The 13,544-nt window shown below is 43.9% G+C and overlaps 1 protein-coding gene across 1 annotated transcript in view; it reads left to right on the top strand.

Moving 5' to 3' along the window:
• Nucleotides 1–371: 371 nt before the first annotated feature.
• CHGB (chromogranin B) overlaps nt 372–13,544 on the top strand; it is a 45,694-nt gene continuing 32,521 nt past the window's right edge. Inside the window, exons 1-2 of the mRNA XM_083175620.1 lie at nt 372–679; nt 12,162–12,205. Of these exons, the coding sequence (XP_083031746.1) occupies nt 631–679; nt 12,162–12,205 (93 nt within the window). The 5' untranslated portion in view covers nt 372–630. The remainder of the gene's footprint in view (nt 680–12,161; nt 12,206–13,544) is intronic.

Genomic DNA, 13,544 nt, shown 5'->3' on the forward strand with positions numbered 1-13,544 from the left:
TAGAGAGAAAATACTGTATAATATCTGCAGATAACTATTTCCTATTATAACTGTGATTAATCCTGAGACAGGTACTTACTATGATCACTGTGATTAAGTCTAAGATATTCCTTTCTATGAAATGTAAAATAAAACCAGAAAAGAAACAAAATACTTCTTCCCAGGAAAGAGAATCCTTTCCTACAGCATGTTACATATATGAGCAACACTTGGGCTGTGTTGTTTCCCTATTCCCTCGTTGCACGCCCATATCTTTATCATCTCTGGCACAACACATCACAAGGATCAATAATTCATAATGATGTTCAGCATAAAAAGACTCTTTGGGGGGATTGTCGTGACGCAGATTCCTGGAAGTAGATAGGGGATAGCTCTGGCTTTGCCTGTGTGGCAGGCAGGCAGAATAGCCTCCCAGCCTCCCACGCCTGCACCTTCCCTTTAAATACAGCCAAGCTTAGCAGCAGCTGCTATTGCAAACGCTGGATCCAGCCCTGAAACACCTCCAGCTCTCAGCACTCTATAGGAAGGCAGAACACTTGATAGAGAGCTGCCACAAGTCGTTTAGAAGAAGGGGAAAAAGCCACAGTATATTCCACTTAAACAGGGCAGGGACTGGGGATTGTGAGAAGGATGCCACCCGCCTTGTTCCTGCTGAGCCTCTTGGTGGGCACCCTGGAAGGTAAGTGACTATTGGAGATGAGCAGGAGACATAGAAAGCAAACCAGACTGAGTACAGACATTCAGCACCAGGGACAGCACCGTGTTACTGGAGCGTCCTGGTTTCAGCACCAGGGACAGCAGCGTGCTACCGGGGCGTCCAGCTTTCAGAACCATGGACAGCAGCATGCTACTGGGGCGTCCAGAGACAGCTTACTGATGGGTGCTGTAGCTCTAAGCGGAACAGAGTGCAATATATATATTATAATTATTATTATTCATTTTAGTTATTTTCTATTGTAATTAATTAATTAAAGCTTGACGGTGTTTTGCTTTTTTTTTTACTTGTGCGAGTCTGGAACCCCATAGCCAAGAGACAGAAATACATTACAGACGTGCCTCAGCCCCTCTCTTCATGTAATTTATCCTGAAACGTTGTACCAGTGCTGCCCCTCGTTAAGTTACAGCATTAAGTATTTGCGCTGCTGTTTTTGCAGTGAGGCAGCATAAAATTTTTTAGCAGCAGCCTATTTTGTGACCATGTCTTTCCTGGTGCCTTCTGCATCACTCAGGCAGAGGAGAACTGTTGCTTATTCTGAATGAGATGGAAATGATTTAGTGGAACAGTACTCTGGATTTACCTAAAAAAAAGAAAAAAAAAACCTTACCTTACATACGTTTAAAGAACGTGGACTGGGAATACCAACGTTTCTAAACCACCTTTTAGCACCTATTCATTTGCTTTTGCGTTATTACAACATATACTGTATGTGTGTTGACAATAACCCCACATCGATGTTATTAGTTCAATATTATACCAGGTGATGGTTTTAATGTGACTATGAAGTCTATTATGTCAAGTGCTTTATTCCTTGTATGTAGTGCACCAATTTCTGTTGGTTTTAAGGTATGCAAGACTCGAGTAACAGTAATTAAAAAATGGATAGTTAGTTATAAACTACCACTGTTAAGTAGTGTAAGGGCCATCTAGTGACCAAAGGGAAGAACTACATCCATTGATTTTTTTTTTTAGCTACAAAAATGTTATCTACAGGTGGAGTGCCTCTCATGCAGCACCGGTGATCACCGGTGGAGAGGCGCTTCATCTCACTGGGATGCACAAACGTCTCACATGCATGCGCGTCCCAGTCTCTCTGCAACGGAAATCGGAAACCCTTCCCGTCTCTGCTTCAGAGAGACTGGCAAGGTTGGGGGGGTGCGGGCAGCGACTGGGGAGTGGCAGGGAGGCGGCGGAGAACTCCGTCGGAAGGGTACACCCGCGTGCCCCATTCCGGTGGCTGGCAGTTGGCGATTCCATCGTCAGCCCCCAGCAATAAGAGATGCGCTCCATCTGAAACACCTTTTGTAAATAATCATTTCAAAATAAATCAACATAAATAGTAAATATACAATTAAATTGGTATAATTTAGGTACATTGAGTGGACACCTTTACTTGTTAATTGACTGCCTGTGGCCCCAATGTGGACTCAATATTCTTTAGTTTTATATATATTTCTAATATACTTACTAGAAAGATTGGCTGGCACAAGTTTTTCTCATGTTTTTCCCTTTTTCAGTTTCCAAGTATTGAATAGTGCTGTTAACTATGAGAATGGTGATTGATTAATCCTTTGAGTGCCAAGTGAATTTGTCAAAATAGGTGTGAAAATTGCCAAGCCAACATTTTTACTCATCGTAATGACCTGTAATGTTTACATTATATAGGAAACATAATCTTTTTGACACAACATTTTTTTTATTTGAATTGATATAACAAATGTGAGCGACGCCGGCATTTTAAGTGGATATTTTGAACATCTCTCACAGAGCCCTTTTTACTCAAAGGGTTCTTGCAGTCATTTTTCAATGATATTTTCTAGTATTGTTCCTGCTGCAAAAAATTGTATTGCAACCAAGTGATAAATGAGAGTATGAGGGATACAAAACATGTGAAAGAACTTAGGATGTCTCTTACATATCGCAAACTGTCTCTTCAAAGAGTAATACTTTGAAATGTGCAAAGTGTTGATTGAAAGATGAATGATACGTACATTTGAATGCCATATTAATGTGTCTATTAGGAAAGGTGCGTGTAGACATACTGTACGTATACTTTACTACATTTATTTTTATGTTTAATTAAAATCTTAGTGAAATTACTGGCAAAATATCGACTTGGAAAAACGTTGACATATATTTTTCTTGATTTTTTTTTTTAACTGACTTGTTCACACTTTAGAGTGAGAATATAATAGTGTGTCTAGCGCAGCAAGGAACCGTGTCCGAAGCATGTCGAGTGCAGCGAGCCTTCCGAGGGGACACGGTACAGTGTCCATATCAATCTATGTTGACATAGACACCCAAAAAGGTGAAAAACACATGTCAACATCTTGTCATGTTGGCCTTTTTTTTTGATGTGTTGACCTTTTGACTGTAGTGGTCGACCTTTTGACTGTTAACCTAGACACTAGCCTACCTTTAACGACCTTTTGACCTAACGACCCGTACCCATCCACAATGGGTTTATTTTCACCTAATTTCATATTTATATTGCCACTGCGTGTTTGCACCACGAGGGGACGCGTATAACTTCACAGGTATACGCGTCCCCTCACGGGGCTCGCTGCGCTCGCCACGCTTCGGGCTCGGTGGCTCGCTGCGCTCGCCACACTTTATATTCTCAACTCCACGCCGACGTGGATAGTAGGGGTATGAAAAGGTCGGAGGACGCGAACCGCCGCCCCTCGCGGGCACGCTGCGCTCGCCACGCTTCGGGTTGGCGTCAATCGTGGGGTGACGACGGGGCCATATACAATGTGAAATGGGTCATATTGGCCCATTTCACATTGTTTCCTATGTGAGATGGACTTAATCAAGTCCATCTCATCTTGTGCCATTATAATGGCACAAGACCGACGCGATGCTCCCGATTTCAATGTTAAAAATATTTTAACATTGAAGCCTATGGCAAAATCGCGGGCATCGCTTCGGTCCCCCCGATTTTGGTTTTGCCGGCAAAATGGACCTGATTTCAAAGGAAATCGGGTCCATCGCGGGCATCGTGTACCTTAACTTTAAGGTACACGATGCCTGCGATTGTGGCCATTCTAGGAAACAAGTACCGTTGTGTTTTTCCCCAATAATTTAAAGACAGAGGAACATATAAAATTATATATATATATATATATATATATATATATATCTCAATCACAAAAAGAGATGAATCTGTCTATACACTATTATTTATGTACCCCATAATCAAATCAGTTGTAAAAAAGGAGTTTACATATGCGTGACATTTATGATTAAAAAAAAATTATAAAATTTAATTTGCAGATTTAAAACATTTTTTGGTACTTGTTTCCTAGCACAGCCACAATCGTATGGATCGTGTACCTTAAGTGTACCTAAGTTAAGGTACACGATCCATACGATGGACCCGATTTCCTTTGAAATCAGGTCCATTTTGCCGGCTAGGACAGAATATCGGGGGCATCGCGTCGGTCGGGACCATTAACATTGGTCCCGACGCGACCGACGCGATGCCCCCGATATTTCCATAGGCTTCAATGTTAAAAAATATTTTAACATTGAAATCGTGTCGGGAAAGGTAAAATATCGGGGGCATCGCGTCGGTCGGGACCATTAACATTGGTCCCGACGCGATGCCCCCGATTTTTCCATAGGCTTCAATGTTAAAATATTTTTTAACATTGAAATCGTGAAAAAATGTGAAAAATGTGAAATGGGCCAATATGACCCATTTCACATTATAGATGTCCCCGTCGTCACCCCACGATAGACGCCAACCCGAAGCGTGGCGAGCGCAGCGAGCCCGCGAGGGGCGGCGGTGTGCGTCCTCCGACCTTTTCATTCCCCTACTATCCACGTCGGCGTGGAGTTGAGAATAGAATAGTGTGGCGAGCGCAGCGAGCCACCGAGCCCGAAGCGTGGCGAGCGCAGCGGGCCCCGCGAGGGGACGCGTATAACTTCACAGGTATACGCATCCCCTCGCGGGGCTCGCTGCGCTCGCCACGCTTCGGGCTCGGTGGCTCGCTGCGCTCGCCACACTATTCTATTCTCAACTCCACGCCGACGTGGATAGTAGGGGAATGAAAAGGTCGGAGGACGCGCACCGCCGCCCCTCGCGGGCTCGCTGCGCTCGCCACGCTTCGGGTTGGCCTCTATCGTGGGGTGGGGTGTACGCCGTTAAATTTGGGGGGGTTGGGAATATTTTACATTGAATCCAATGTAAAATCGGGTCCCAGGGACCCGATTTACATTTCATTCAATAAAAAAATCGGGTCTAAAATCGGTCGGTCGCGTCGATCGCATCGCATGCGACCAAATCGCATGCGATGCGATCGACCCGATTTTTCCGACACGACCACCCCGATGTAAATCGGTGTGGCCGTGCTAGGAAACAAGTACCCATTTTTTTTAAATACTGTGTTATTTTAAATAACTTCACAGTTGTGGGTGTACTTGACAAATATAGAGTAGAATACTATAACACTGGCTTCCTCCCAGCATCCCAGCAAGATTTAAATGCCTTCTTAAAGCCTTCTGGAGCCTTGTGAACAGCTTCTTGACACTGCATCTAATCCCTCTGACTGGGCGCACAGGCACGCTGATCTCCCAGTCATATATGCTGCTCACAGTAACTATTTTCCAATACTCGCTAGATTGCAAGTTCTTATGCCGGCACCACGTGCAAGGACATATTTTGCTTTGTGGAATATTGCAGATGCATTTTAGCCTAATGAAATTGATTGACTTTTGTACCGGCTCTGAGCTGGCAGATGTCTATTCTTGTCCTATGCTTTTGATGGGATGCATATTGTACCTTTTAGAGCCGGAATGGGGAACCGTCGGCCCTCCAGCTGTTGTTGAACTACACATCCCAGCATGCCCTGCTACAGTTTTGCTATTTGGCCATGCTAAATCTGATACAGGGCATGCTGGGATGTGTAGTTCAACAGCAGCTGGAGGGCCAAAGGTTCCCCATCCCTGTTTTAGAGGAACTCGGGGTGATGAGTATTTCTAGGTAATCTGCCCAGTGTAAAATAAACAAAATCATCCAATGCATTAAAGTGCTATGAATGATAAAAAAACAGTTCCAATGTCTCCTTTCATGAGGAATCTAATACATCAGTAATCCAGGACAACATTGTTTAAGGAGCTAAGGGTTCTAAAGTGGCCAAGGTTGGACCTCTTCTAGAGGAGGCATCTGCTAACAAACTGTACAGTGTACCTTTAAAATATAAAGGTAAGGGTAAAGTTACAACCTTAAACATACAAACATACTGAGTAAACAACACATACTGTACCCTGTATGCAGAAGGGTAAGCACATCATAGGCGGAACTAGCGAGTTGTGGGCCCAGGTGCAAAAATATGCTTTGCAAACACCCCCCCCCCCCCCCCCCCCATTATATTTTCAGCTATCTCTGCATTATATTTTTAGTTTCATTTTTGTGCACCCTTCTTATATTTTTTTGTGTTTTTTGTGCCCCCCTGTTATATTTTTACTTTATTTTTGTGCCTCCGTTTATATTTTATTTTGTTTCTGCAGCCCCAAGCCCCTGTTTTATTTTAAGATATTTTTGCGCCCCCAGCTCTTGTTATAAATTAAGACGTCTCAGCGGACCCCCTCCCCTTAAATGAACTGCTGCCGTTGCTGCTTTCGGCACCTACACCCTTCTCAGCCTCAGTCCCATAGCAGCAACAGGCAGCCTTGCAATTGGCTGCCTGTTGCTCTGGCTACTAAAGGAGACCAATTCCTGGCCGGAATGGATGCAGACGCAGCATGACCATGCTGCATCTACGCAGTGGCGTAACTATAAATTTTGCTCCCCCTGTCAAAATAAATTCTGGTGGGACATGGCCATTGGATGGGAATGGGGCCGCCAAGAGAGGGCTTGGCCACACCCCCACAAAAAAAGAAAATATAAACCCAGAGGGAGAGAGGCTGTGCTGCGGCACCCGCCTGACCTCTGTGTGGTGGCACGTCGCAACCATCCTGGTTATGGCCTCAAGCCCCTAAGCTGTAAAGACATATTTATGCAAGTTAGTTAAATGTATCCTGTACATATTATTTTTTTATTTATTAACAGTTTCTTATATAGCGCACACATATTCCGCAGCGCATTACAGAGTACAGTTGAACATTCACATAAGTCCCTGCCCCAGAGGAGCTTACAATCTATATTCCCTACAACATGTACACGCACACACAGACATTCTAGGGTTAATTTGTTGGGAGACAATTAGCCTACCAGTATATTTTTGGATTGTGGGAGGAAACTGGAGTACCCGGAGGAAACCCACCAAAGCACAGGGGAATATACAAACTCCACACAGTTAGAGCCATGGTGGGAATTCAACCCATGACCTCATTGCTGTGACTCAGTAATGCTAACCATAACACCATCCGTACTGCCCTAATAGATGAAGAATGTACAGTATGGTAGTGTAGTAACTAGATAAATGTTGAAGGAAATGATAGAGGTGAGAGGTATGAAGGAGGGTGTGGTAAAATAGCAATAACAAAAACAATATTCATTCTCCTAACTGTAAAGTTCTATATAAAGTTCAAATCTGCAAAATGGGCGAGAGGTTTTATAAGATTGCAATAAATAAAAAGTTTCATTGACTACCATATAATTGGTTACATAGAGAGAGAGCAAGAAGGGCGATATTAGAGACATGGAATACATCATTTAAAGCTGAAACTAAATTTGAATGCGGCGATGATAAAGTCTAGGTAGCTCATTAATTGTGTGTGCTGGTCGGATGCAGAAGTTATTATTATCAAAGTGTTCACTGTTAGAACCCAACACTCATTTATTTTTAATCCAGATGAAATGATCCCACAGCAGCTGTAGATTAATGCTGGTGACGCGTCTCTGTGCAGAGCAGCAGCAGCATCAGGGCGACCGAAACTCAGCGAACAGATAAACATCCTCATTTATCTTCTGAAGCTCATTTAAAATTGAAGCTGAAAGAGTGAAATATAAGAATTTTCTATTTTTTCATGTTTTTTTTTTATATTTATTACACTAGTTAATTCTTTATTTTATTTTTTATTTGAGGCCTTTATCTGTTGCATATTTGCTTTCATTGTTATAAATGTGTGTGTGTGTGTGTTTGTATTTATTACTCTGAAATGAAAATGATTGTGTAATGGGTGTGATTCCTATTGGGCGCCAATGATGATTTAGACCAGGCATGTCCAACGTTGGCCCTCCAGATGTTATGAAACTACACATCCCAGCATACTTTGACACAGTTTTGCTATTAGAGAATGCTAGAACTATTGCAAAGCATGCTGGGATGTGTAGTTTCAAAACATCTGGAGGGCCAACGTTGGACATGCCTGATTTAGACGGTCTTGTGGATATCTGGAAACAGCGTATTTGAAGTAGACCACTTTGTCTTCTGTATTTTTGGAACCAGGACCAGTCCAAGAACTTGGTGCTGGTTTCCTAAATATGGGGAGGACCCCATCACTTTTTCGCCACGAATTTGGGAATCCAGGACCAGCTCAATGAACCTGGTTATGCTCTGGTGGACCCCACGCACTTTTTAGATTTAAAAAAAATTTGGACAGAACCATGCACAGATCTCACTAATCCGTACATGGTTTTATCAACTCGCCAGCCTGGACCTGGCAGTTTTTGGCAGTGTTTAGGGTACGATTTGATAAATTGCACCCTATCACATTTGTGAGTTTGTTGTTTTCTATGAGAAAACCTCTGGATGCGATTTTTGAAGTGCGTTTTTTAGTTTTTAGTCACTGCAAAACGTGTGATTTTTACCTCAAATATACGATTTCTGAAAAAAGGGGGGAATTCAGATGTTTTTGACCGAAAAATCGCATATATTAAAAATCGCACCTTGGAGGTGATTCAGATTGATTTGGTCCCCCGCGCGTTCTCACGGGGATTGATGTTTTTGTTATGCGCATAATGATTTATGCGCATGTACAGGGTCCATGGGTGAACGGCTTTGGCGACTTGCATAGGAGCGATGTGGGGCGGTGGAGTCGGGTGGACGTCCCCATGAAAACGCTGGGTATACCCATGGGATTGTTGGCGGGACAAGGTGTGCCGAGGGCTGGCAGCTGACATCACATGACATCAGCCACCCGCCCTATCTTCATCCCGCTGCCTGCAAATACAGTATAAGTCAGTCTCCACTGACATATTTGGGAAGGCAGGAGAAATCATTCGATGGTCGGCGCCCCCCCTTTCAGCATGTGTTCGCCCTCAGGGTCTGCGAATGGATGTTAAACACAGGGCCGGTTTAAGGGGGGGCACAGGGGGTCAGTACCCCTGGGCAAAGTCCCAAGAGACTTTGCACAAGAGGTCAGAGGCTGAGAGGCTTGTGCTGAGCTCTGCTTGGTGGAGCTCATCATATGCTTCTCAGGCCCATGGAAGACAGCAGCAGCACCTGCCTCGTCATGGGAGGGTTTTTAATCAGAGGCAGTGCTGAGCCTGTGAGGTCTCCTACAGTCCTACAAAGTAAGGTACAGAGGGACAAACACAAGGTTTTCATGTGGTATATATATATATATATATATATATATATATATATATATATAATATTAACCCCTCCCACCCCCCTGCAGTTACCCATTGACCAAGTTTATACTGCCTTTACTCTGTGTTTTGACAGTGTAATATTCTCCCATGCAGTTTGCGGCCAGTAATGACAAGTGCAAAGGGGTTCCCCTGTCAAAGTGACCGCTGACGCCCCACGCCCCCCAGCCCCAGCCTTGGGTGTGTGCACCCAGCAAACAGTTCGTTCACCGTGGCCGCACACACCCGGCATATGCACATGTGCAGAAATGACCCTGCGCATGCGCATATGCCCACCCTCGGTCCCCGTGCGAATGTTCTGGACCGTGGAAATGGACCAGAATAACCCCCATATTCCGAACATTTACATCACTCCCTGCTCCAGTGGAGCTTACAGTCTATATTACTTACCACACGCACACACAGACATTCTAGGGTTAATTTTGTTGGGAGCCAATTAAAATACCAGTTTATTTTTGGATTGTGGGAGGAAATCCGAGCACCCAGAGGAAACCCACGGAAGCATGGGGAGAATATGCAAACTCCGCACAGTTAGGGCCATGGTGGGAATTGAACCCATGTAATGATAGCCATTTTACCCTCCTCGCTGCCGGTAAACCGTGCAGGTTCATCACATTGTACATCGGAATTTGATCTCCCTAAATATTCTGTATGTAACTAAGGCTGAGAGAAGGAAATATAAAATATCTGCCCACTATATGACACCGAGAGACGGGTATGTCGGGATTTATTGGAATAAGAAGCAGGACTGATCCCAGCTGCCGGATTATGTAACATCGTCGGTCAGGTCTAAGGGCTGGGCGTTCACATTACCAATGTTCTCATTACAATTACATGACTTGTCATGGGTAAGTGCACATATGTTGCCCAATGTAGCGTGAATAATTGCTGGCAGGCCACTTACCCTACATACATATAAAACAGATGAAGGTGAGCAGCTGGGAAATCTTCATATTCTTATTATGTTGTTGTTGTTGTATTATCATGGTATTTAAATTGTCCAGACATCAAATTTGTATTTTCTGAGATTTAAATGTTTTCAATTTGTCTTTAAGCTGTAATGTTACTCACATACTACTGCACAAATGTAACTAGCCAAAGCAGTGGGTTAACGTTACATTGATTATGAAAGGCCACCTTTACCTTCAGTTACTATTTATTTATTACCAGTTATTTATATACTGCACACATATTCCGCAGTGCTGTATAGAGAATATTTGAACATTGACATCAGTCCCTGCCCCAGTGGAGCTTACAATCTATATCCAGGGCCGGCGCCACCACTAGACAGGACTAGGCATTTGCCTAGGGCGCCGGCCACTGGAGGGCGGTACTGAACCGCCGAGGTACCATAGAGAGGTACCAGAAAGCAGGGAGAGGGGAGCAGGTAAGTATGTAATCCTCCTCCCCCTCCCCAACCCCCATCTCACCCGTTAATTAAGGCTGCCCCCCCCCCCGCGCGCCACCCGCTTCCTGCTCCCCGCTGGGGGGATTGCAGTGCGGCAGTATCGCCCGCACCCCCCCCCGTGCCGTATCGCACCCGCCGTACCTGAACACCCCCCCCCCTGTGCCGCAGTATCGTCCGCACCATCCGGGCAGGCGGGGGGCTTGCATCGGCCCTGTCTATATCCCCTACCACATATACACACACACAGACAATCTAGGGTTAATTTTTTGTTAGGAGCCAATTACCCTACCAGTATATTTTTGGATTGTGGGAGGAAACCGGAGTACCCGGAGGTAACCCACGCAAGTACAGGGAGAATATGCAAACTCCGCACAGTTAGGGCCATGGTGGGAATCGAACCCATGACCTCAGTGCTGTGAGGCAGTAATGCTATCTATTATACCGTCCGCACTGCCCACTGGCTTGTATCCAGGGCTATTTTTCAGCAGGCTCCAGCAGGTACTGAGGCCCTTATTCTAGTTCACTCTTTCTGACAAAATATTTCTTAGCTGGACAAAACCATGTGCACTGCAGGTGAGGCATGTGTAAAACCCCACCCAAATCTAATTATCTCTGCACAAGTAACACCTGCCTCACCTGCAGTGCACATGGTTTTGTCCATCTAAGAAATATTTTGTCAGAAAGAGTGAACTAGAATAATGGCCTCAGTTCCTGCTGGAGCCTGCTGAAAAATAGCCCTGCTTGTATCACGATCCTCTCAGTGCACACTGCTGAATACTATATATGCGTCATTAGGTCGAAATTATTAGGTTGTCCACAAACGATCGACAATCAAAAGGCAGATTGACACATGAAAAATGTCGACATGCATTAAGTCACCTCTAGGGCCCGTCCCCACCCTGCACCCGGTTACACTGACATTACCTCCTGCGCCACGTGGCTTACCCTCTTATAGCAGTGTTTTGCTGGGGTACTGGTTGTTAGATCAAGGTGTGTTTAGGTCGACAGTCAAACGGTCGACCACTATTGGTCGGCAGTCGAAATATCGACATGAAAAATCATCATCAGATCACATCTATCATTTCTTTATTGCATCCTTGAAAATTATAGACATATTCTGATTCTGATTGGTTGCTAAGGGGCAATATCTCCTCTTTACCTCTTTTCATTTTTAGAAGTATTAATAAATATACCCCTATGTTGGTGCTTTAGAAATAAACAATGATAGTAATAATGATGGAATAAAAGTACCAAGTTGATACAAGTTTTACAGTAGCTCCGTCATATCTTGAGAAATCCATTTCATTTGTTAGTGAAATGATTTTGCTGATTTCTTCCTGTTCCCAGAGCTACAGTAGTTATAAGGCGGAGAAATGATACCAGCAAAAAAGGGCAATTATTCAGGTTATGAATTTTCATGGAGACGGGAGGCGTGAAGCGATAAAGTAATATATTCTGCATTGGTAATTGTCTGTTTTCTCTCCCTAATACAGTTACCGCAGCTCCGTTTGATACAGGAGTACGGCCAGAAGAAATGGTAAGTTTATTAGAACCTTTCTCGTGTTATTGCTGTTACTGTATGTTACTCACTGGCAGCAGGTTCCAATGGGCAGCTGCAAAGGTTGCACCTGCTGTTTACATATGAGGGCTGACACTTGAAGCTTAGCAGGGCTTCCTTATGTGCTGCAGTTAGTGCATGGTATACTGCACACATGTGACTGCTCAGCTGTTTACAGTAATCGCCAGTGGCGGATCCAGAGGGGGGCTGCAGCGCAGTCCAGCGTTCAAATAGTGGAGCCAGTGATGCAGTTTGGGATGACAGTTAGAAACATAGAAACATAGAATTTGACGGCAGATAAGAACCATTTGGCCCATCTAGTCTGCCCCTTTTTTTACCCTTCAGGTAAACTCAACCCTTTTTAATCCTTATTTCTTTGTAAGGATATTCATATGCCTATCCCAAGCATGTTTAAATTGTTCTACTGTCTTAGCCTCTACCACCTCTGATGGGAGGCTATTCCACTTATCCACTACCCTTTCTGTGAAGTAATTCTTTCTAACATTTCCCCTGAACCTACCTCCCTCCAGTTTCAGTGCATGTCCTCGTGTTCTATTAATTGTTTTCCTTTGAAGAAAATTTCCAACCTGTACTATGTTAAAACCCTTGATATATTTGAAGATTTCTATCATGTCCCCCCTTTCCCTTCTCTGCTTCAAACTATACATGTTAAGATCTTTTAGTCTTTCCTAGTACGTTTTGTGATGAAGCCATGAACCATTTTAGTTGCCCTTCTTTGTACACTCTCCAATGTATTTATATCCTTCTGAAGATATGGTCTCCAGAACTGGACACAGTATTCCAGATGAGGTCGTACCAATGACCTATAAAGTGGCATTATTACATCTTTTTTTCTGCTACTGATTCCTCTCCCTATGCAACCAAGCATCTGATTAGCCTTCCTCATTGCTTTGTTACATTTCCTCCCTGCCTTTAAGTCACTTGAAATAGTGACTCCTAGGTCTCTTTCCTCCTCAGTAGTTTCCATTATAGTACCCTTGATACTATATTGAGCCTTTGGGTTTTTGAGTCCCAAGTGCATAATTTTGCATTTTTTAGCATTAAACTGTAGTTGCCATTCTCTTGACCAATTCTCAAGTTTACTTAGATCATCAGTCATTTGATTTACCCCTCCTGGTGTGTCTACTCTGTTGCATATCTTTGTATCATCTGCAAAAAGGCATACTTTCCCTTCAATACCATTTGCAATGTCACTAACAAAGATATTAAAGAGCAAGTTGGCGTAGCTCCTCTATTTGAACTTTGACCAGCACTGCTGCCCCACCTCTGGAGCTGCCACTGGTAATCACCTAAATGC

This window comes from Crinia signifera, chromosome 3 (genome assembly GCF_055691185.1).
Source record: "Crinia signifera chromosome 3, ASM5569118v1, whole genome shotgun sequence".
NCBI lineage: Eukaryota > Metazoa > Chordata > Amphibia > Anura > Myobatrachidae > Crinia > Crinia signifera.